Here is a 26,473-nt window from a genome sequence, read left to right as displayed (position 1 = left end):
ATATGTATGAACTACAACACTTTCTTAATGCAAGCAAAGCCTAAAAATAAAATAGCTTTTCCATGTCTGTGTGTATCTGTATCTCACATTTTTCATTCTAAATGTATTCATGCTAGTAGTACCAAAGGGAGAATTAAGATAAAATTACATTGGGTTGGTTTCTTTAACATTTGGAAGAAGGTTAAGAAGCATTCAAAGATAGGAACACTTCCACTAGTACCAGCCGTGCTACATCCCCTCTTTGACTATACAATTTTGAACGGAAACACATAAAATATTTCACAAAAACAGATATCATAATGCACACTATACATTTTAAGGCAACATGTTTGACCAAGGATAAAGTAGTAACCAGATGTTGTAGACACTAAGGAAATGAAGGCCAAAAAAAATTGTAGATAGGAATTCACTGTGAATAGGCAAAATATAGGTGAAACAGGGATCTATACTGCTGGCAACAAAGGAAAAATTTATATAGGTCAAATCTGAAAGAAAAACATTGGTCAAATGCAAGCTACAACCTATTCCTGTACAAATACTGTTCTGAGATGGTCAGATAACCCTGCAAAGTTAAAGCTTATTTTCAAGTTGTCATAAGTTTTGATTAATTCATGCACTATTCAGCAGCTATGTATATAAAACTGACACACATAGAGTTAAAAAGAAAGACCAAAGGCAAGCATAACTGGGGCTTGGTACTCACCTCCTTCTCCTGACCCAGAGCCATTATCTGAAAAATAAACAGAGAGGGGAGAAAAAAAGAAAGCAAATGAAAATGTTGCTCCAGGAGCAGCAGTTTGCTCAGGAACTTGTCACTGTAAAAACATTACACAGGTGTTACATGTCATGAGCCAGGTGTGAAAACAAATATCCAACATCAAGTCTGGCATCCTTTAATACAGCTTGTTCATGCTTATTGTGCCCTACTCTCTGTCTTCCCTGTCAAGATATTTTTACTCAAGGAACAACACCATTCGGTACTGAAAACTAAATTGCTTTCTTAGCCTTTTTTCAACTGTTAGAGATTAAAATTTGTTAAACTCAAAAGAGATGAAAGGTGTGTGGGTTTTTGAATATTTGGGGGTTTTACCCTCTGGTCCTGGGAGTGTTACATGAAGGAGTAATAAATAAATCACCTGACAGCAGAAGTACCTCCAGAAGAGTAGTCCTCAAGGTAAAGTTGGCTTAAGTCATATAACGACAAAATAGCTCCTCTCAGCTGAGTCAATCACTTCATATAAGGATGCTCTAATAGCATAGTTATGTCATTGACATTAGATTGACTGGATTAACATCTGATGAGTGACAGCTTGTGGCTGCATCCCGTTTGCATTAGCAGTTCAAGCGTCAACAGGACTTTTGTTTCTTCACCACCCTAGGCCAACTAACTCCAATTCAGAGCATTACAGAGCTGGCTAGGGATTTTGCACAGGGATGTGCATCCCGCTGGGCAGCGCTCTGCATGTATCTTCAGTTAGCATGGCAGTAAAAACCAGCCCTTAAAAATGTTCTGAGTCACAAAACTCTCCCATCCTTTCTTGCTCAAAGGAGGCGGAGAGGAGAGGATGGGATGGCAACTACTGTCAGTGAATTGTTCCCCATCGCTGTTAGTTCAAGCTTCTCTGAAAGATGAGAAGAGGAGCAAAGCACACACCTGCTCATCCCACACCTCTACTTTTATGTCTGCTTTGGTGATGGAGAAGGCAGCTGAATTTATTTCCATAAATCTGAAAGGAGACCAGACAGAAAGTGGAGTCTTACTTCCACGTATGAGCTCATTGCTCACACCAGAGGAAAAACCAAACCCCTTGTTTGCTCAGTTCCCTCCCTGCCTTTTCTTTAAGGAGCTATATTTCTAAGAATAATTCCTTTTAGTGTGTGGATGAAAGTGTGAAGTTCCACGTTACTGGGTCACTTCACATATTAAAAATAATCTCCTGTCACATGGAGTACCAGGAATAGAGAGGTTTTTCTCCTCTGCTTAAATTTTCCTTTCTTTCCTCCTATACTACTGTTCTGTGTCTAATAGACTGAGCTTATCACCTTAGAGAAATGAATGCAAAAACAGAAGGGCTCTTGTTCCATCTATAGTGACCCACTTTACTGACAAAGCAGACAATCTCCGATAAAATGTCACTGTTGAGTCACTGAGGAATATGCCATCTGATGCAGTACTGCTTCATTAAGAAATTTGAAAGAGTAAAATTTACTTATATGAGCTAAGTATATAGGCTTATTTGTAGTGGTGAAATTGTGTCATAAGCTGTTCTGGGGGAGAGTAGGCTGACCTACAAACATGTACCACTTTGACATGTAATTCATAGAAAAAACAAAGGCTAAAGGGTCTCAAAGAAGCTTGACCTGATTCATGTTTTTATTTCCAGTTCTCACTCTGACTGCTTTCCCCTGCACATTCAACACCAAGGTGAGAAATGCCGCTCAGCTCCACCATGAGGGGCTCCAGTTATACCATGAGGTGTGTATGTGTGCGTATATGAGGTGCAAGGGAGGTACCATCACAAATACAGTACAAGCTGTAATGAGAGAGCCAAGTAAATGGTGGAATTGATGCTCAGACCACTTGTCCCTATAGGTCATTGGTTTGATATAGATGAAGTCCACAGGCAACTGTCTCCACTTGGCAGGATGTCACAGTAACAGGATAGATCCATTTACGCTTCTCTGAGCTTTCAGGTCTCAAGAAACCATAAGGAAGAGTGTGACCCTCTGTAACACTGAATCATTTTCAACTTTTCACTAGGAGCCTGTGCCTCCCCTCTGAGGCTAGGATCTGTGATAGGACTCCTGTCTCCAAGGTAACTGTGCTAAACTAAGCCAGTGTTCCTGATTTTTCCTAAGCCTTGGCTAGGTTTTCCCAAGCAGCTGCTGATTAAAAAAGTAGCATTTTTTTGCAAGCTTACTTGGAGAAGCAGCCTTGCTCTTTTCCAGCCCTTAACCAATTCAGGATATCCAAAAGTGGTCTCCATGCACCCAGAGCTGGCAAGAAAGGTGCTCAGACAAGTGGGGAAGCTGGATAGGAATAACATCACCCCAGCCAAAGGTTAGTAATTAGAGAGTGGATGGCTGATCTCTCTCTTTACTTAAGCCACGCTTTTCCAAATAGACTTATAAAAATAAGCTTATGCACAAATGTACAGGCTTCTGCTGCAAGATGCTTTTACTCATGAACGAGTTTCTGGATAAAATGCATAAAGAAGCACTTGGATCAGACACAGCATCTGAATGCTGTAAGCACTAGGCTACAGTCAGAATTGCTTTTTTTTCCCCAGTTCTTTCTGAACAGGAGACATTTCTGTACTATGGGGCTGCTCTGGTGCCGAGGCAGAAGGCACACTCTCCAAAACCAAAAGAGCCTGCAGGCTGTCATTCAGGAGGGATGGCTTTTAACTCAAACTAGCATGAAAATTGAACCCATCTTTTCCCTAAAAAAATCCCAGCTCCAAGCTGCTAAGTAGAAACAGGAGGGCAAACAGCCCAGTGACAAATTTTAAGCAAGCAGACCATTCCATGAGCCACTCCTAAGAGAATAATTCCTTAAATCTAATGGAGATATTGTGTTTGTTTCTAGTTCTGCACAGAGCTTGCTTTTTCGTTTTTACCTTAGAAATCCCAGCAGAAAGCAATGAACTGTGCCTTACAAATATATAGACTATACTGAGAAGCTATAAGTACACTATATCAAGTACTACATCATTGTGTGGTTACATTTTCATGTGCATATAATATAAATCTGGCAGCAGTCAAAGTCATGGCTCTGTGTGCGGGCTAACAGGGACACATATTCTTAGAAATAAGTTGTAAAGGTCTATTTCTTATTTATTAAATTAGTTTATTTTTATTTAAACTAATAAAAGACAATAAGTTCACCAACAAAAGGAGGCAGAAGAAATCAAGGAACTTGGTGACACTCTTTCTTCTTCAATGCTCTGAGCACCCTGCCTGCACTCTCTTCCTGGTTTCTTAAATCTGTTTAGCAAGCCAGTTCAGGATAACTTCTGGTATAACATGAATGAATTTCAGTGTAACGTCACCCCTTGTAAACCAACCAAGTCGTCAGATCATCAGTAAGACCAGTGGTGCTATGAGCTTGGCAGAAGCCCTGATGTGGATATTGCCATCTCCCCCTACCCTGCTGCATGTCCTTTCTCTGTATTTGGTTGTGGGCTGAACTGAAACAGGGAACTGATAAGGGTAAGAAATAAAAAAGAAAAAGGCTGGGACAGTGCTTTGATCTTGTTCACAACATAATCCTACAAAGCAAGGAGGAGAAGCTGTAGAAGGTGGGAAGTACTTTCAGCAAGGACTTTGCTTTGCAGCCCTGCTTGTCTCCATCTGGTCATGGACTGGATGATTCCTTTGTGAATGCAAAAAGCCAGGTTTGCTGCAGACCAAAGTTGTATGTAGTTCGATTTGACCCAGCATTTCTCAAAGATTTCTTTATGCAGTTTCTCTAAAGCTGCATTTTACACATTTTCCGTGTTTCTCTGTATATTGCAACATGGGGCTACATTCATTGTCTAAAATCCACAGACCCCCATCATCCATAACTTGTGCCTGGTATAATTAGGCATTGTAACACCTCTGTGAATGCTGATATATGATAAAAGAATGTCCCACAATGTCCCTTCATTGAAAAATGGGCTTTGACAATGTCAAGTCCGGTATGCAGTCCTGAAAATTTCAGCCATACATTCTCTTACAGTTCTCTAAAACACCATTTTTAATGTCAAAACTTGCATTTTATTCATTCCTAAAGCACGTGTGGTAGAGTCTTTTTTAAACTTTGCCTATTTTAGGATCTTGCAACTCTGACAGCACTTGGACAAAATAAATGAATATAAAAATATGTTGCTCAATCACCCATGAGCGTAAAAATTTAATCAAAATGTTACCTGCCAAGAAATAGGTCTGACTAAACCAGTAGAGCCTGTTCCAGTGCTGCTGCTTCAGAAGGCATCAACCCCCAGCAAATGGGAAGTGTTTCACCCTTGTGTGTGATTCAGAAGTCTGAGTGCTTTAAGTATTACATAGTTGTTACAACACCGTGGGGGAATTTCATCCTATTGTCTCAGGGTGAGACATCACCAGGTTGAAGCTTTGTTTTGAAAAACTGAAACTCTGATAGGAAACCAGTGAATCTGTATTTAGCTCCCAATGAGGTCCCAGAACAAAGCATTTTCATAGCAAATTTGGAAGTGCTCAGTGAAAATGAACGGGAGCCTTAAAGGATTTTTTAATTTCAGCATTTGATTCTCCCTTATATGTGCAACAGATCAAGGGTACAAATACATTGACTCTTCAATGAACCATGACCCTAGGAGGGGCAGGAAGATGTTCCAGGTGACGGTTTTTATCATCCAATATTCTTAGGCCAAACAGAGCACACCAGACACTCAGGGAGCCACAGGTACTGTTCTGGTAGAGCTTTGCTGAACCAACTTATATTGCACCAGCGCAAATGCAGTTTTCAGCCTGAATTACACCTTCAGTTTCAAAACCATGTTTTCAGTGCTTGCTGGTCAGCTGTGTCTCAGCACATGTCTTCATCTATTACACTAAGTGCTAAAAATTATGCTGTTTCCTGGGTTTATGTAGGACTTAAAGAAAAGGAGAGGAAGGTTAAAAAAGAAATCCCAGACTAGCTGAGTAACCTAAGAATTAGCTGCCAGCAACCTGAGGCTGAGAAGAATTAATTTTTCATTTCAAAAAGTCTTTTTCTTGGTAGGGTAGAATGCATGTGAAAAAAATAACACTTTTTTGTTGTTCCCAAAACATTATCTTAGTATTTTGTTTCAGTGAGGGAAACTTTTGAGCTGTGAGTCTGTTTCTTAAAATAATTTCAGCATGAAATAAAAAAACCCAACAAACACATACTCTCAATTCAAACCTTCATAACCCTTGGGCATTGTTACAGGAATATGTGAGTGCTCCAAGACTGCAATGCATTTTTGTCCTACTTCTGCAGCGTCTAGAGATCACTTACAGGTGTGAGGTTGTGAAAGAAGGTAGATTCAGTCATCTGCCTTAGGTATGCTTGAATTACATGGTTGAGCTGAGTACAAAACATAGGTTTCACTCAGTATTAGGACCAACAGTGTTAGGATTGTTTTGAACCTTAGTAAACAACCCCTAATCTCAGCATAGGTCTGTGCTGCAAAGGCATTAGAGCAGCATGTGTAAAAGAGCCATGTAGCATTTAAATGAGGTAGCTCTGGGACAAGCAGCAGCAAGGACTTGGCCTAGGTACACTGCCCATACATTTACCCTCATTTCCACATAGGATGTTGCGGCTACCGGTGAGCTCCAGGCTGCTACTTCTATATCATCAGCAATATCTAGACTAGCCAACATAAAGCCAGCTAGGAGTGTGCACCTGACCCATGGTCATGCTTTTGGTTGCCATATAGACGTAACCTTGCCTATGTTAGTCTGAAGAACTATTGCGTATCAAAAGATGAGGGATGTCTCATAATTTATTTTTTTTTGTGTGTTATTTATATACCAAAGAATGCAATTGTTGATGCTATTGAGTCGTTTAATTCTGAGAAAGCCAGCCATGTGTCTCCTCTTGCCAGCTTTGAATCTGTCCAGAAGTCCAGAAGATATCTGGTGGCTAAGGTTTCTGGGTCCAAGTGCATGTTGCAATATTCAAGACAGTGAAAACCTGTCCCATTTATTTTAAGTGTGTGGAAAGACAGAAAATGCCAGTCCATTAGAAACATGATTTACAATGAATTTGTAACAGTTATGCATCCTTTCAGAGTAATGAGCCAAAGTGAAATTAGTCAAAGATGATGCTTTGGATACAGGTTGAGTGACAGTCAGGACTATCAGTGCCACTTGCTGATTGTCACACTAATTCTCTACGTCCAAAAAAAGAGTCCTAAAGAAATTACTAATTTGGAGTCTGCTCCAAATTTGTAAGCCTTTAGACGAATATCAAGGCTCCTCTATACATACCACAGAAGCGTTCACTAACTCTTTTCTCAGATAAAGTATTTCTACTTTTACTATTTATTTATTAACCTGTTAGCATATCAGAAGATATATCAGATTTCTTCTCTATAGAAACATTCCACTGCTAAAGAGGATTGCTAAAAGAAAAGAAAAAAAGGAACATTTCCACATTATTTCATTCTATGAAAAGCATGAACGTTAAAATCTCTGGAATTAAGGGCAAAACTAAAGAGCTAACCATGTAACTTTGTTCATTAGTGACACAAAGTGATGTTTAACATACCAGAATAACAAGGTCCTCTTGATACCACTGTTATCTCTTTCTGATGCTTGCAAGCAGCTCTCCTGAGGAAGCACTGATTTTGGTAAGTGTCTCCATTTGATCCACAAACAGGAATATAGTTTGTGTGACACTGAAAAAAAAATTATAAAGTAACAGAGTCATAAACAATCATGAGATTAATCTCAACTGCCTATTAATATACAGGAAGATAGTTGTGTAAATATTAATTACTAGCAGCAACTTATAACCCTGTTCACTAAAGAAAGATTTGAAATATATTAGTTTCTCAATATCACTGTATTCCTTTCGGACCACTGAAATAATAGCTCAACTCCGTAAGGGCTGAACATAAGAATTCAGTAGAAAAGATTAAAAGAACAAAATAACTATGGTGGGACTTAGTAATGTCTAGAGGGAATATGACAAGCATCTAGAAGTATTTGAAGGATAAACACTGAGGAAGGAGAAAATTTCTTCAAGATAATACAAGAATGTATTATACAAGGCACAAGGGTATGAAACTGAGCAAAGGAAAATTTAAGGTGAACAGTGCTTAAGGGGAGATTTGCTGATCTTTTTGGCCACAGAATAATCTTTCAAGAGATGGAAAATAATCACCATCCCCATTAACTTAATGAGTGTCATGAGTCTGTTTTACTTGGTCAACAATTATAATTATGCTTTTGTATTATTATACTGAAAAAATCAAGCTCAAAGTCAGTAGCACTGGTACACTTCATAAGAAGAAAGGAAGAAGAGAATATTTATCATTCAAAATAGCTTTGCTAGGAACAGCCTGTATTCTGCTATTTTCTTGCATTCTAAGAAAGATGGATTATATACCTCTTGTACATATAATGTGCATTAAAATGCTGGGAAACACACTAAGACCACCAATCTGCCTAACACCTATGAGTGCTGCAACACTCCCTGCTGAGCTGGAAATCCAAACCCCACTTCACTGCACAGAAAAAAGAGACATTGCCCTGTTTGGGCCCGCAATGGTAACTGTAATTCCAGACACCTTTTCCATCTTCAAAGCCCCAAGGCAACAAGAAGCAATGAGCAAATACACAGACTAGCTATCAAATTTCTCAATCATACAAAGTGTATGATTAAACTGGTACAATTCAACCAGTGAGAGTTCACACAGGAACAGCAGCATTAGTTAAGTTAAACTGCCCCCCAAAAGGGCACGAGTTTCTTCTCCAATTCCAAATGACAGTCTCTGCCACAACAGTTTCTTTGTGCTTTGGCATACACAAACCTCAAAATACTCAATCTTTAAAACATAATTTTGAAGGGAATTATCCTCCCTCCTTTGTCATCCTGCTATAGATGACCAACTGGCAATGAACTAAGTATGCATGGACAGAAATAAATCATACTGCCAGGTCTGAAGATGATTTCTAACAGCTTTGCAATACTTTCCCATAGTAAGTAGCTCTCAAACACTCAACCACAGCCATCAGTCCTGTCATATCTCATTCTGAACAGTCACTTTTAGGGAATAATTAAACAGGCAACTTTTGAGGGGCGTTGTACTTTCCAATACGTAATTCTTTATTCAATCTTAAAGTTGCTATGTGATGCTTTATAATTTCAGGTTTCTGTCCTGAAGATAGAAAATGAGAGACAAAGTGATTCTTTTTTTTGCAGTTTGATGAGCCTTTAGCAGTTTGTTACAGGACAGCCAAAAGTTCCCATGCAAACATCCTTTAGGAGTAGAGTTGCTTTCTTCTGAGGAAATCCTCTAATAGCTTGAATGACCAAGAGGAAAAGCATCTCTTCATGGATGGGATCTGCTTTCCGTAGCGTACCATGAGAAAATCCATCTGAGCTCCTTCAATGCTGCATGATTGCAGGGCGCCCCAGCATCTGAAGGGATGTAAGGTTTACTCGCTATGTTTCTTTTTCTATCCTGTCCTATTAAAGCAGTTATCTTATTAATCCATTTGCTGTTGAGCCTTTCTTATTGAGATCAAAAGAGCCCCATGTCAGCTCTCTCTCACCTCATCTTCACCCACCAGTCCATAACACACTCACTAGGTGATGATCTGTTTTTAATTTAGGTTTTAATTGAACATCATTCAAATTACAGCAAAAGATCTTTCCAAAAGCTTGGTAAATGTGTGTTACCCCCCACCTCCTAGTCAGGCCTCCTGTCTAGGCCTGAAGGAAGTCAGGGTACCATCAAGGTCACTGCAAGCAGAGCACAACTGAACCCTTCAGCACTTCTCCTGCGGTCTAATGTGTAAATCTGATTCTGGGGAGTCAAACTTTGGTATCTGACTTTATGACTTGGCAAGGGAAAGCCTACATGGTGCTCAGAAAGGTTGCGGCCTGCAGAGCTCTTGCTGACACGACATTATAGCTGTTCCAATGACAACACTGAAATTTGGCAGCCACTCATCTCCAAGGGGGATCCTAGGAGGAAAAACTAACACTCATTAATTTTGGAAGACCAAACAGTGGAGAAATGATGCCAGGCCAGAAGTGGGAGCAGATAAGGAGGAAGAGGAAGCAGTGGTGATGCCTGGAAAGGAGATGGAATCAATACACATTTTTGTGGGGAATAGGAAAAACACTTCAGGGGGAACAGGCTGATATTCCCACCTCTTCCTTTCATCACATGTTCAGCTGAACAACTGTACACAAATGTGTCTGATTCCTTTTCAAATCATTGCAATGTCAGAAAAATAAATAGCTAGCTATCAGATAGTGTTACACATAGAGAACCTAACAGTTTGGGCTGGGTGTTTGATGCCTGGGACATTCTGGTGCTGTTAGTTGCAGACAAATAATTGAGGTTGAGAGTTACAGGAAAAATTTAACCCACAATTTCTGAAAAATACAATACCTTCTCCTCATCCTTAGACTTTCCTAAGAGTATGGGATAAATTTTCCAATAAATACAAATAAATTTATATGTAGCCTAAAAAGAGATGGTTTTTAAAATGGGCTCTTCAAGACAAAGTATCAGCTTATCACATGGGCTAGTTCTTTCTGAATTTTCATGACCTCAATATTAGGAAGCTGTAAAATTTACCACCTGCAGAAAATAAATTAAACCTTTGCTTAGCCTAAGGTTTCATTTCTATTTCTTGGTTTTTTAATCACTACTGTCTTTTAGTCTTATCATCTTTCATGAATAAAAATTACAGAGAGAGTGAAGGGTGATGGATAAACCTCTTGTACGAATGTTTTCTCCCTTTAAAAGGCAGTCAGATCCCATTGTTCTGAGATGTAAGCTGCAGAATGCCCCAGCGTAGGTACCCACCTGAACAACACAACATCACAAGCCAGCTCTGAAACACTGGAACCCAAAACCAGTGTAAGATCACATAAGCACTGTTGCTATTCTGGTTCCCCTTGATTTATTATTTATTGGAAACAGAACACACGATTATTTTTAAAACACTGAACGATAGCCCACGCCAGGGTTGGCTGATAACACTGCCACCTCTTCCAGTTTTACCAAGAGTCTCATAATACTTGACACATTTGTCCTGACTATGCATTGCAAACAGAAAGAACCTCGAAAAAAGAAAGTATTCTCTTTTCTGCAAAAAAGTCGGGGGCGGGTGGAGAGGAAGGATTGGCATGACAATCATGAAAACTGTAAACTAGAAGCTCAGAAACCAGCAAAGCAAACTGAGCTTGCTATTTACCACGTTTTAAAAGTTCAGAGGATGTTTTTATCAAATTTCTGCGCCTTTTTATTTTCCTGAGTGGGACTAAATCATTGTTTTCATTCATAAACTTTGCGATCACTGGCGCTCCTGTTATTATCTGATTTTCAAAGTGCCTTAAGATTTTCCTGGGTCTTATATACCACTTTTAGCCACCAGCAGGGCAGGAAGAGTCATCCAAATACTAGGTATTAAAAGTAAGTAATACATAATAAGTACCACATTTAAATTATAAAGCTCCATCTCGTGTGTGTGACAATGCTTGGTCACTCTGCTTCAGGTCACCTTCCCTCCCACCTCAGGTCTTGGGCAGGATGAGACAAAGTGAGGAGGCAGAGGTGGTTGCCACCTAGCACTTCCCACCTCTGCTAATACCACTCAGCACGAGGTAGCCCTCCATTCCTCCTCATGCAGCTCTGTGCTGCTGCCTGACTTACCAAAACCATGCAAGGAGCTAACATGATTCTATATTCTTCACTTGCTCCCTGAGCAGACCCTGGTGAAGGTCAGTCATATACTATCCCAATCAGTGCCATTAAAAAGAGAGCTTATGTTAGGCTATATAAGCCTGTTGAGGAGCAAAGTTTTTACCAAATTTTTACCAAATTTTTCTATCAAGTTTCTACCAAATACTTCAATATACCTGAAAGATCAGCCAAAAATGGCAAACAAAAAGGTGAGCAGCCCTTACCTGGAACTGACACGCACATTTCAAGCCGTCGCCCTCTTCCTTGCACACTCCTCCGTATTTACATGATGATTCATCACACACTCTTACATCAGATTCCCTTACATTTAACTCTGCAATAAAAAAATAGAAAAAGAAGACAGAAAAGAAATTGTAAGATCAGTAATTATGGGGACTGCCTTGCCCTCAAACCCACTGAGCCCCACCACTGCCTTACCCCTATACAGAAATTAAAGGAAAAATGCCAAAGCTGGCCTTGCCCACACTGTTATCCTTCAGACTAACAATAAACCAAAGTATGCTAAAACTGTTATAATTTGCTTGCACTGTAGGAGCCAGACTAATGAACCAGAGTCCTCTGCCTTAGCTGCTGCATAAAAACATGGAGCGCAAATGCAGCTCCTGCCTCAGTAAGCATACAGCAGAAGTAGAAATGGCCAGAGGGAAACCAAGGGGCTCTACACATCAACTGCATAGGCACTACCTCCAGCACAAAGGTTGCTTACATGGCTTCAAGCTCTTTTGGCCATCACAGCTAAGGGCAGTTTTAAAGCAGAATAAAGACATTCTTTTGAAATAACTATTTGATTTGAAATATATATAGGAGAGAGAGATCAAAAGAAGGCACTGCTGGGATAATGGAAGCTATCAGTGTTAGCCTAAACGTGACCTTGCCAGGCCGTGTGGGAACAGTGCTGTTACTATCGATTGCAATAAAAAGGTGAAAATCACACCAAGGGCTCTGAAAAAAATCCCCTACCATTGTTTAAGGCTCCACTGATATCGCAGAACATCATTCAAAGCTGTCTGCGCTTCAGCTCCAGTCAGAAACCTCCAAGACTCTATAGCAATATGACCCACTAAAGAGATTCACTGACAGTGGTGTGATTTAAAATGTCTGCAACTTTTAATAAACAAGGCCTATCCAGAAAACTAGCTTAAAGGAAGCACTGAATACCAGCCATTCAGTAACGTGGAAAGGTGGGTCAAAGGCAGAAGAAAATAATGCTCGCTGCCACTTACAGTCTTAAATAGTCAGTCACCCTCCTGCACACAGCAGTATCAGCACTTGGGTATGTCAGTGACAGACACCCTGGAAAACTCTTCCTGTAGGTTTATGTAACATTATATACCCACACCCATAGTTTATATAAATAAGTATATAATTGTATAATTATTTCTGCAATAAATTCTTCTAGGTGTCATATGCTTCTATATTTAATATAGTGTGGTTACTCTTTTTTTGATAGCACTAAAGTTACAGGATTAAAGCTCAAAGGAAGGTCCAGTTATAATCCACATATTTTGTCAACTGTGAGAAAAAAAATGAAGAAAATATTGATTTTCTTTTTCCCCCCTATACGTTTATCATTCCTGAAGGCATAAATGAGGAGGGTAATCTGTGTAACACCACACAGTTAGGTACCCTGGTTGCCATCACAACCCTGCGCACGTGTTCTCTAATGTTATTCTTAGTGTCGCCATTTATCAAGCATGACTGCTGCGTTGTAGTGACCAAGTTAATGTGACAGAACATCACTGCTTTTCAATTTAGTGCATTCATAAGTTGCTCTTGAAGGAAATGTGCCTTTCTTTCTTCTTGTGAAGAACTGTTCCACGAAAATGAACAAACTCTCAAGATTAATTAAGGAGAAATGATTGTCATAGCTGAAAGGGGGATCCACCTTTAGGTGATAATGCATCAGAGAAAATGCAATTTATGAAAGGAAGTAACCAGACAAGACAAATTACAGTGTGAATAGCTTTTAAAATTCTGTTTTCTTCGCTCAGAAAACTAAAGAGATGAAGGTCCCAGCAGAGCTCACTGCCCTCAGCATCCTACCCTACCCCACCCCACCACCAGTCAGCAGAAGAAACCCTCTGGCAGTCGCAACTCATGCTTGAAATCCTGACAGTCCATACAATGTCCAGCTGCCGAAGCAGTGTTACACAGACTTCTCCCAACCTCTGTGTCCCCCAGTTTGAAGAGGACCGTCCAGGAAGGAGCCTCTTCACCAGAGCAAGGGACCTTTCTTTTCTGCATGGGAGGGGAAGGATGCAGGGGGAAGTCAGAAACAACTCCCAGACAGCAGTTCAGCATCAAGGCTGAATCAGAGATGTGCTCGTTCTTAACTTAGCTACTGTTCTCACTGCAAAACCCAGTAGGAAAGGGAAAGATTTCAGAGTAAAACTGTAACAGGAGACATGAAGGTAGGGGTGGGGAATCAGACCATGTGATCCCTCTTGCCCTAAGAAACCAAAACTTCATTTAAAAGAAAAGAAATGCACAAGAGGAATTAAGATGATAGAAAGCACACCACTTTAATGGTTACTCAGTTTTAGGAGTGGATTGTTTTTCTTGGCACATAAATGATAAATACTGATTATAAGCTTTTTTGCATGAGATGAATGCTAAGCAGGGAAAGGTCATTCAGAAAGCAGGAGCCAACGTGATTTTCAAAGCTATACAAAAGACAAGATACCCTGGTGACTGGCACTTGAACGCGACAGATGAACTTTATTCTATGACAGGATGTCACCTAATCCCCACTTTCATTCAGCAGCAAATTTCAGCAGCTGTGCAACCAAGCCCCTGACATGCACACGATTACATTGATGGAATCACAAGTACCAGGGGGTGTGGTGGCCATAATGACTTCCACATCTATGGCATTTGGTTCGAAAATGAATAGATGAAGATGGATGATAATAGAGAGATGTGAAGAGGAGCCATGAAGACAGAGCATGTCTGCAAGATGCTCTCTCTTCAGTGGATTCCCCATAGAGAGAGAATTATTTCTGCAATTATTTCCAGAAGAACGGAATCATTATCATCACACGTGAGAACAGACCTATGAAAGGAGTAAGAACATGTAGCAAATGGTTTAGGGTAATTTCTTACATGTTTCTTTAATGCCTATCACAACTCATTTCCCAGACTTTCAGCAGGTATGAGTTAAGAGAAAGCCTCAGTGTGATTCATTACCTACAGCAAGAAAATGGTAAGTAGCAATCCATCAACTCCCGGGAGAAAATATAATTAGTGCAATTAAATCAGGCTTCCAAATTTATGATAAAATTAATCTCCTAAGACCTGAAATGAGGTATTAAAAATGATTTGCTACTATCTGTTCAGCCAATACACTTCCTGGTTGTGTGAGGGCTGACCAGCACAGACCACCTTGCAGGAATCTGGCTGCAACAAAAGACCCACATCAAGGTCTTTTGCAATTCTTTTTTTCCTCTTTTGAAATTAATTCACCTTCTGATTATTTGATTCATCACTAAAAATGTGGAAAAACTTTCTCCGTTTTAAATCTTTTCAGAGTATTTGAAGTACAGCTCAATACAAGTAGCTGGAGATTGGCTTTTTGCCTGTGACCTGAAAATGCATTGCTCTGAGGCATGAACCTCTTGTTACAAGCTAAATTACATGTGTCTAAATGCTGAACCTGAAAATGAAATCAAATTTGTAGGTTTAAGTACATCAAACGTGTTGCTTCCATCTGGATACCTGGAGAATAAAATAAAATCTAAGATGGGCAAACCTGGTAACTTTGTAAGCAATTTGTTTTTTCAAAATCATGTTCTTCCTGGGTTTGGCAATAGTACATAGTAATGATGGATGGATATAGGGAATCAAAAACTACCTTTCCCATGTGGAATTGAGCGGGTAGGTTTAGTAGCAGTGCTGCCAGCTTTGCCCCTCTTGAATATTTCATCTGTGCCTGGGAAAAGCACTCTCTGCCTGCCTGTCTGCTTTCTGTTTCCTGTGGGTAAGACCACAATCAGGGAAGACTGCATCGCCCCTCACCAACTTTTCCTCTTGAAAAAGTGTGGGGCACCTCACTGCTGCTTTTCTGTCCTCCAAACACTTCGGGGTTTGTGAATTCAAGCTTCAAATTAGGATGTACAACCTCTCATGGAGGTCACATACAGACCTGGGAAAGTTCATAAAGGGTCTGTAATCTAGAGGTTGAAAGTACTCCCAGAATTGTAAGAACAGCTGAAGTGAGTCAACAGTGGCTTGGGAAAGGGCTCAGAAGAGAAATTATGTTCTGTGAGGGTATGTTAGAGCCCACAGAATATACTGGAAATGGTGACATTACGACTAGGTGAGTTCTCAGGACCTCTCTAATGAGCAGAAAACCATTAACCTACCGATTTTGGGAACCAGCCTTATGACTCAGGGCTGGCTTTGGTGAATCACTGGCTTTTCTGGTTTTGGCAAATTATTAAGGAATAATTAAAGAACTTAATGAGAAAAAAAAACTTTAATAAAAATTGTTCCCTTAGGGATTATAAAGCTGAGGTGCTCACATGACAAGTACAGTAATAACTCTGCCTTAAATCTAACTCTTGAATAAAACATCACCTGTCAGTCACACACTTTGCCCCACATCAAAGATGATGATACCCAGAGACTGCACAATGATAGGCAGCCTGCACCCCAGCTGTTCCAAAGTACAGCCTGCCCGCTTGAACCATAAAGGTGAGTTTGAGTGGCCTTACAGGTGAAGAAAATCACTGCAAGAAAGGTTCTTCTTATATCTGTTTCTTCTTATATCTTCTTATATCTGCTCACCTCCAGATCCCAGCTCAGAACAAAACAGCACAGCTCTCCTGGTGACTTTACCAGTCCCATGCAGGTATACAAGGATCCCAACTGGTACTAGCTTAAGTCACTATAGATTTCCATCACCCACAGTGACTTTGATATTGGTTCAGACACATAGGTCACATGTACACATCTATACATCAACATTTACATCTAAGTGTCTTAATCTACAAGCTCAGCCCTATCTCATTAGTCTTTCAAAGTGCACCCAGTACAGCCATTCCTGCAGTAAGTCATACAAATGCTTACAGAGCTGTTACACACAGGTGGACAGGAGGCACAATTTTGGAAGTTCCCATATGTGATCTCGTTCTGACACTGTCAATACGTGTTTGAAGTGCAGCAGCATAAGTTACTCCCTATTTCAGCCGCTGGGTACAAATCTCATAGATAGAATGAAAGTTACAGCCATGTACAACAGAACTTGGTTTTATTTATTTTATTGCAGGTTTTCAACTCCCCACTGGTTCCTCCTACACCTGCTATACCAGTTTCCCTCCTTAGCTTTCCTTACAGCTGACCCACTACCCTTTCTCTGCCCCCTTCAAAATGTCAGAGCAACATTCAAGAAACATGTTTCTGCTTTGAAGACTGAATTAAGATGTGCAAAGGGAAAATAATCTTTGAAGTAAGTGGGTCCATTTGCAAAGCTACTGAGAAGCAAGGACTAAGCCTCATCAGACTCTGAAAAGCAGTGTTCCCCTTACTGGCATTATTCTACCCCAACAGTGAGATTAGCTAAGAATAGCTTTTTTCTGGAGACTTTGTGGCTTCTTCCAAGGTAGTGAAACCGTATGTTGGTCTTCTGGCTCATACAGTAGAAATGTGAAACAGAGGCACAGACTCAGGGACATACACGTCTCAGTTCCTTGCAGGAGACAGGAAGCAAAAATTGTTTGTATGGTGGACACAACACGATATTTTCATCTTCCACCAGCTTCAGTGTGTCACATCCACCAGTGCAAAGCTACATCTGTTATCGTAATTTCTGTGCTCTGTTTTCTGTAGCAAAAAGCAACACTGGGAGCCAAATGCACTGAACGTATGCCAAGTACTGAAGGTGAAGTACTGTGTGCCAAGTACGGAAAGTTCCACCTGTTTTGTGCCTGTGTGGTGAAGATGGTTTATTTTAAAACAAGCCAGCAGGTACCGCTCAGATGTGCACATGTACACAAACAGTTCTGAGAGAAAGGAACCCACCAGGCTTTGCATTGACTTCTTTGACACCTGCCCCGATGCCATTTATATAAAACACCTAGCATTTCCTCCTGCTTTTTCTTCATCTCATGTTCATAAAGTGTTTCACTGAAATATAACCCTTCCTAGCAGAAAGTGATTAAGCGGCCACTGCTACCAGTCCCTTGGTCGAGGAGGAGCCCTGGCTTTAGCACTGCAACCAAAGGAGTAAATGCTGCTCCTCGCTTCATCAGTTAGAGCACAAAGGACATTTGGGGGTTGGAACCAGGTGATCTTAAGGTCCCTTTATAACCCCAACTATTCTATGATTCTATGTCCTAAAACGTGGTGCTTTCAGAACCACAACCTTCCAAAACAAGGACAAGGACAACATTGACAAAACCTGAAAATACTACTTACTTTGTAATTAATAAAGGATCCCTACATTAGGTTATCCATATAATTTTGCTGTCCCCGTCTGTTTCAGCAGTTGTGGATTACAAAAGTCATGATAATTTGCATTGCAGAGCTTATGTCTGTTGAATTTCTTCTCAGAAATTGTCTGAGGTTATGGAGGAGGAAAAAGAGAGCAGACAAGCCCCTCAGACAAAATTAGTAATTACTTGTCCAAATAAACAATACTTGCTTGTGTCAGATGAGTCAAAGCAAGACAGCATGGATCATACTATCTTGTTCATGGCAAAATGTATATTTTTCAGGAAAGAAAACAGACAGTAAGACAAACTATTGGGAAGTAATTCAGGGGTAAGGAAGAAGCCATTCAGACACCGCACATCCCCTTTGAAGATAGCTGTTGATTTGAGGTGATTGTTTAGCAAGAACTAATCTATAAGAAATTAAGATTGTGGAGAATGAAAAGAGAATGAGGAAAAAAGCTGTTTAAAAAAAATCAGAGAAAAAGAGGAAAATGAAAAGACATAACATCAGATAATCTAAAAGAAATTAAATTTTAAATAATGGGACCAGTCAAAACTCATTTAAATGCCTTTTCTGTGATATGGTATCATTTTCTTTCACAGTTGCATTTAGAAGAAAATAATTCATTGGAACTTCTGGAGGTTATAGGAAAAACCAAAAAAAAACCCAACAAATTACCCTAAAACCACATAGACACCTGTAGTCTAATGGAATTAAGATACTCCCAGACATTGTTCTTAACAGGTCAGTTAATGGATGCCTTGAGTGGCTGGTGGCAAATCTGCTGTTTTCAAAACAATTGTAAACAGTATTTTAAAGGGCCAGTAAAAACGTGTTTTGCTGTGTCTTAATGCCATATTTAAGACTCAAATGTGCAGAAAAAAAAGAGCTGTTCTTTGGCTCTTGAGAATGCTACGTGAGAAAATAAAGCCTGAAATATTTCCTTAAAACTACTTTTACAAGACGGCGTTAACATTTGATTGCTTAAGTGCCGTCCAATTTACCTAGATGATTATACTTTTACATTTCTAGTCACTATAGTCTCCTTTTAAAACAGAGAAAACCAGAATGCAGGCGTGCTGCTAAAGTAATTAGTATTCTTGCACACAATAGGAAACCACAGCAAATTTTAACAACTAGCACTCACACAGCAAGGTAACAAGATTGGCTTTGAACCTGAAAGTCTCCCACACTGCAATTATTCACATTACCAGTGTGTCTCAGACTAACTCTATTCGGTGTGAAAAAAGTAAGGAAAGTGTCATAGTGATGAGTGTTTGGATGACAGCTCTGTCAAAATATTGGATTCATCCTATAGTGCATTTCTGTTTCCATCACAAAAAAAAAAAAAAAAAAAAAAGTATTTGTAGAGAAAGTTGAGGCACTTTTTTGTCATACTAAAAGCTTTGACAATATTTCAGAAATTATATATAATCTGTAGGTGAATATTTCAGCAAATGGTACAAATCGACTCCCTGTGCAATCGGTCGGAGATGGTGAGAACTTGAAATGATTTTCTCTCACACAAACACTTTTTTATCAAGGTTAAGTGGTACAGCAATCTGGTCTTCAGGACATAGATCTGGTGTGCTCTTCTAGCGGCTACCCAGGACACTGACTTCAAAACTTGTTTCCAAAGCAGAATCTGTCTCACGACAAAAAAACTACTGAATGTGATTATGCAAGGCTGTTGTAAAGAAGTTAGTATGTCACTGCATATTTTTACATAAAATTAAAATAAAATATTAGAAAAGAAACAGGCTCATATAGCATATCCTTAGCAAGATTGATTGCAACATGTATTATCAACCTTTAGTTTCTAAGGAAACCAAGGCTATGCAAGAGCAGCGACTCTCTAAATGTGTCTCCGATAACTTTTGCACTCACTGGGCAATTCTAGCCAAATCTGAAAGTTGTAGATGCCTGGGACAAAGAGCTTCCTATAAATTCATGAAAAAATCAGGGGCTGCTTGGAAGAGGGGTCTAACATTATACTAACTGGAGGAGTTGAGGGAGTGTACGTCAAGACAAGGTTAAGGTGTGAAATCAACACATGCAATGTGTTTTCTTCTCACAAACACATGCAAATAAGTGGTCATTTGTCATTTTCCACTCATGGCACTGTTACGGTCTTTGCATATTGGGACCTGGAAATTTAGACTTGGATTATCTAAATGCTTCCAAATGCATGGATCTTTTAGGATACTAGATAACTGCTGCTGCTGAATACTTATGCCTATAAAAATGGATGCATTCAGGTAAGATAACTTTAAAAATAGTGCTTATACTTCTCCAGCCCAAGAGTCCATAGTGGGTCTCTTCTACAGTTTTTCCTTTGCATAAATTATATTGTTAATTCCTGACAGTTGTGTGGTATGTGCAATTACAGTCAATGGGAAAATGTTATTTGTCCTTGTTCCCTTAAGGCCTATTTGCTCTGTCTCCCAGTCTGCAGAGTAGATGGTCATATACCCAAAACATTTGTAAGTGACTTGCTAAGGGTGTTATATCTCTCCTCTCCCCTGCCCCCAAAATGGGGAGTTTCACTTGCTTTCTAGCATCACTGCCTGTGTAAGAACAAAGCAGGCAAGCATTCTGCTCCCATGGAAGCTATAGCTTGGGCCAATGAATCTTCATCCTGAAGAAATCTTTTGTATGCCAATTACAAACCAAGGTGAACTGTTTATTCCTGTTCATACAATAAATCTGATAATAATTTCCCTAAACCTGTGGAGGAATGACAAGCTCTTGAAACACTCCAAAAGAAAAGAGCTCACATTTATACTTCTGAAGAACCTGAAGGTGGAAGAAAAGTAAAACGATGGTAAAAACCAACACTGAACCAACTAATTAGCTTCCATAAACATTGCAGGAAATTTCTTCTTTGACCTGTAGGTGACACGCATAACTCAAGTTGATTCTAAATGGTAGAATAATAATGGTCAAATTCTGATCCCAATCCTTGCAGAAAACTTGAAGGCATTGCTTTAGTCTGCGGATCAGCTTGCCAGATTACTGGAAAAGAGGTTCCATGCTTTAGCCAGGCTCCAGAACTACAGTATTTGGTTACAGGTGGGAGATGGATGGCTAATAGATCTATCTCCTTGTGGTGCTAAAAGCCCAGCTCCTTCTGTTGTCTGCTCCTTACCTCTCCTACAACAGAAGGGAAAGAAGCCCTGGTGTGAACAGCGCTCTTAGGCAATGGGGCCTTTCTATAACCATTCAGTCATCTCTCCTCTCTGACCACTGTGTTCAGACCTCTGTTCTGTGGTCAGAAAAAGGAACATTCACCTCTGTGGGGAGTAGTAAGGGAAGCAGCAAAAGGCCCCAGTCATGAGGTTTTTTGTCATTGTTAAAAGAAGAGATGAAGTCAGCAGAAGCATAACCACATCAGAAGTATGTCCATTTACCACAAAGCCTGTACGTTTTCTCTAGTCTTAAGGTCACGTCAACACATGCTTGACCTCAGCACTCTGAAAGTCCTAACATAAAGAGAAACTCAGGCTCTGTACTTGGATTTACACTTTCCTCAAAGGAAGGTTACAAAAGTTTTTCGGGTTCTTGCTGTTTGTTTTACTTCATTTAAAAGACATTTTGGGGGACTGGGAAATCAAAGCCAACTACAAATGCTACATTAACCTCACCACTTTCCCTTTCCCTTATTCTTGTGATTCAGTGTCAGAAAGATGTTTAAAGTGCACCTGAGTATTGGTTCTTTAAAGCTCCACAGGCAACTGTGTTCATAGATATGGAACAGCTTCCCAGGTTATCAACTAATACAGAGTTGGGTTGCCCTTCTGGGAGCCATTTTCTTCTGACTTATTTCAAAAGCTTTAAAATAAATTCAAAAAGGATTTTCTTTTTTTTTAATAAAAAGTCTCCCAAGGATCATGGAAAACACAAGAGAAAACTGCTAGGTTTTCACAGACCTTTGGGAATAAACCAACACAATATCTACACAGATTATACAGCACAACTCAGGTTATTACACACACACTGTATATCACACAGATTATAAATGATCAGCAAAAGGTTATGTGTCATTGCAAAAGAAAAGTATAAATATTTAAAAAATGCATTCCAAACTTAGCATTTTCAACAATAAAATTTTCTGTGCTCAGTATTGGCTCTTTTGTGTCTCCCCTTCAACTTTACTATTTACCCCAACATTTCTCCTTTAGACTTAAAAGGACAGAAGAAAAAGAAAACTATTTGGAATGCAAAGTCTTTTCATTGCTCAGCTACAAAACCAAGAAAAGCAGGTTGCTTTTGGTGAATTTTCTAGAAAACTAATATTTTCTACAAAATGGTTTTCAGTGAGGAGCAACTGTATTTGAAATAGTGTTTTGCCATTTAGCATACATAATCTAAGGCTCCAATCCTATAAATGCTTGGGCAGAGACTTAACCTTGAGCATCTGTGAGATCAAATAAACCAAATTGAACAGATCATGTGTAAGATTAAGAATGCTCTTAAAAGCACTTAAAAGTGCTTAAAAGCAAACTTAAAAGTGCTTTTAGGGTCAAGGACACAAGCAATTTTTTGAGGACTTGATTTTTATGCAAATAATAATTAAGTTGACGCCCTTCCATTGACTGGAGACAAATGCGTAGAATTACAATGTAGAGAAATGTTTTAAGGTACCATTTATTCCTCAGATTTGAAACTTTTTCTTAAAAGCATCAGAAAATATCTGACAAAAAGTTGTCAGATAGTGTATTAATCTCCTCTTAATTGTTCACTCTCCAAGGGGAAAATGCTGCTGTCTGCAAGATGATTTGATAGCAGAAAGCTAAAATGTGTCCTCTAAATAGCTCAGATTTTAAACATTACTCATATCTTCCATTATCGTTACAGCTATGTGAAATATTGTAATACCTAGAGGCTGTACTGAAGAACAAATCCCCCTACTGAAAGACACAGATGAAAGCCAGTCCATTATTTACAGCATAAGTAGAGAAGTCATACCAACTGTGATAAAAATTAGGTATTATCATCTCCATTTCAGTGGATGAGGAAGAAAAGTATGCAGAGATAAAATGATTTATCCAAGGATACAAGGCAAGGCCAAGGCAAAATGCCACAACAGAACTTGTCCCTGTCCCATTGTTTTGCTACAAGGTTATCTTTCCTTACTCTCATCACCTTCCTTTTAACAGAAATATCTTCAATGCCACACCTAGAAAACTCGTAATCAAAAGATTTAGGGAGTACATGTTGGTCACTTTAAAAAGAGAGAAAAATGAATACTAATTTGCAAAGGCTACTAATGCTAACTAAAGAGCTATGTTGATATATTCATGCAGCTTGTAGGACTCATTTGCTGTCTTCAAATAGCTGATAATCACTGCTCAGAATTCAAACTGTGCTGCTGTGATAGAGCTTAATGCAGACAGCACCATGCAAACCCAGAAACGTGTCTCATAGCTCCACTGGGAAAAACTGTTATTTATCCAGAAACACAATGTTGTATGAGACTGGTTTTTGAGCCATGGGAAGATGGAGGAGCCTGAACGTGTTTTTGGGGTGTGTTTTGTCTTAGGAATGGTGAGACAGAGAGTCAAAGAAGACAAATAGAAGGAAAAGTTGAGCTCAAATCAAACATAGATAACATTTTTTTTACCATCTTTAAGAGGGCATAAGGAAAAGGAACTCTCATCTGCAATTTCTCCCACTGTTGAGCAGTTCCTGTCTGTGGTTTTCTCTGGCAGCATAGTCGTTGCCCTAGTGCACCCAGCACCCATTTTCTAATGGAGACACCTCATCTCCCCACCTCTCTTTCAATCACAACTATTTATCAGGAGCTGATCCGTCCCTTGTATACACCATAAGAGAAACCACTCCTTCAAGACTCAGCTAAGAGTGCAGCTCAAGGCTGACTGAACATGGGGATGAACCTGCTGAATCCAGAATATCCAACTGATGTTTTCCAGAAATGCCAGTAAGTCGCCTGTCATCTGAAGGTGATGAGGGTAACAAAGGTTTTGAAAGCCTCATAAGATCTGGAAACTGTAAACCTGTCATAAATCTTACTTCTAAGTTTACAAAGGTGGGAGAGCCAACCAAATGTACACACGAATTTCTGAAAGTGAATTCCATTTATGCATAACCTCCACGCTGTTGCAAACACAGAGTCTGCAGATCAAACTTGATGATTCAGATTGTGGACACTGGATAGGAAGTTCTCCATCCCAGAATGGAATTTCAAATCTAATTCAAGTTAGTAGCGCCTCATTTCCCTTTTCTATCTGACTCTGCCTCGCTAGAGAAAATCAGTATAGCATTTCCCATGCTACTGGTACTCATGCAGTGGTACTTCTGAAGACTATTTTGGCAGCTCTGCAGAGGTGGGCCACCATCTCCAATTGAATACCTAAGCAGATAGATGGGTCAAACACTTGGCAAGGCATTTAACATTACAACTGCTTGTCTGCTCTTGTATTTTCAATGTTAATAGACTGACAGAGCTGAGACAAAGAAAAACTTACAGAAAACAGTATTCTTGAAATGATAATGATTATGAATGTTTTCCATAATCTCAGTGTATAAGCTCTTTGTGTAAGGTCTTCACTGACACTGATTGCTTCTTTGTACACAGGATTACAGAATGGCCTGTGAAAACAAGTAACTGGGGACATCTCCCCTCCAACTCCTTAATGCTGTTCACAACAGTTTCATATAAACACAACCTGACTTGTAACCAGGTGAGGGAAATCAGCAGGGCCTCATGGCCATCTCCTACATATTATATTCTGCTCCCAGCAGCTGTAAATCCAACACTTCGCTAGGCATTAAATTTACTCTCAAGGAATATTTTCTAAGAGAGGTGACAGAGTTATTGCACTGTTGCAGCTGTGGAGACAGATGGCAGTATGCCAAAACTCCAAGAAAATTTTAAATTAGAAATCTGACCATCTGCTATAGGTGGGAAAAAAAGGTTTCCATATTCAGGCTCCTCCCTTGGTTTTTTAATTTTCCTGGTACTGAAATGCACGATGTGGTGTGCAACAGATGCCATATGCTTTCTGATGTTTTCTTATTTGCAGCTGATAAGCACAGGGATGTCTTAAATATGGAAAAGAATAAAGAATTAATTCTTAAATTGTGCTATTCTCTGTTATTACTCAGCCTATGACAAATCAGGGTAGTACTTTGCAAAAGCTGCCAGTTACTGTGAGATACTCCTTATAATAAAATCTGCTTAGGTTTACTTACTTGCTACTTGAAACAGATTCAACAAGAAGAACATAACATTTTTTATCACCTTCATCCTAACTAGCTCTTCAATCAACAGTTATAGCTGGTATATCTTTAAACATTAGAGTAAACTCTTTAACAGCTTCTTTAAAATGTATGAAAAAAAATAAATAGAAGGAGGACTCTCTTCAGATAGGAAATAATATTTTTGGTGTTTATCTCATATAATCAAATAGAATTGTTTTATACCTCAACAAATACATTTATACATGGAATATATGGAAATACATGGAAACTTTTTATTAATGCTTACATGAATATTGACTATATTGCTTCCATATAATTCTAAATCACAGCCTACAAGAATGTCAGTAAAATATAAAAATGAACCTAAGGTATCACAATATACATTCATCGATGGGGAAACACAAAATGCACTGGAACACAAACGAACATCACAGGTCCTGCCACAAAAATGTGCACATCAGTAGCTCATTTAATCAATAGTGGAGATGACCACTAAAAGAAGTTTAAGCGTATATAGTCATACTGAATTTTAATTGCATGTATCATTGTAATCCCGCAGACGTTATTCAAACGATCACTTTGTTTCTATTTTTGCTATACTAAGTGGAAGGGGGAGAACAAAGCCACTGAATACATCTATAGCCATGTATTGACTCAGTAGCTACTTCAAAGGTCAGTTGCACTTGCCAGTATGAAAAATGAAAAAGAAAGAACTTTCGCAGATTCTGACAACAGATGAAAGACCTGCAGATGGCTCCAAGACTCAGAATTTCTGCTGCAAATTTGCACAGCCCATGGGCCACCGCTTTCTTTCCAAGTCTTTGCTTCTGGCTGCATGACACTGAGAAATATGCTTGGGGCCTCTGGGTCCATTAAATGCACACCTTTAAAGCAGACTGGCTCAAAGGACCCCAGGCTGAAAGAGCTCTCTTCTCCAATCTGAAATGCTGCCAGAGACACTCTAAAAGCGTTTAAATCCCAAACACCAAGTCTGCACCCTACCTTAGTTCCTTTTGCATAGAATGAAGACATTTGCAATATTCACTGTGTGGAATACTTTCTTTTCCAGAATGCTCTTTGCAACCTGAAGACATAGCTGACATACCTTTAGAAAACTAAAAAATCATGAAAACTGATACAAACAGACCTGACTTTTTAGGGACAGAGAAGTCCCATTTCCACATCAGTGACCTTTTAGGATTGCTACAGAGAAAGACCAAGAAAATTTGGCCAAGTCTTATTTTTAGTACATCAGAGATCACACCTGATAGTGACAGGTAATTATGCAGTCCCTTTATCAACTTTCTACTGATAATTTTTTGTCACCAAGTGCAGGTTTTCCATGTTTTCCACAAAAACTGATTTGGGACTAGCCT

The 26,473-nt window shown here is 39.4% G+C and overlaps 1 protein-coding gene across 1 annotated transcript in view; it reads right to left on the bottom strand.

Annotated features, from left to right (window-relative positions):
• Positions 1-26,473, bottom strand: part of TMEFF1 (transmembrane protein with EGF like and two follistatin like domains 1) — a gene marked incomplete at both ends in the record, with an annotated part of 118,622 nt that overhangs the window by 38,869 nt on the left and 53,280 nt on the right. The window contains 3 exons of the mRNA XM_080610778.1: positions 704-730; positions 7,262-7,391; positions 11,645-11,754. Of these exons, the coding sequence (XP_080466904.1) occupies positions 704-730; positions 7,262-7,391; positions 11,645-11,754 (267 nt within the window). The remainder of the gene's footprint in view (positions 1-703; positions 731-7,261; positions 7,392-11,644; positions 11,755-26,473) is intronic.

Source organism: Psittacula echo (assembly GCF_963264785.1).
Source record: "Psittacula echo genome assembly, chromosome: 2".
In the NCBI taxonomy this organism is placed as follows: Eukaryota; Metazoa; Chordata; class Aves; order Psittaciformes; family Psittacidae; genus Psittacula; species Psittacula echo.
The sequence above is the reverse complement of the archived record's forward strand: the minus strand, read 5'-3'. Positions and strand labels throughout refer to the sequence as shown.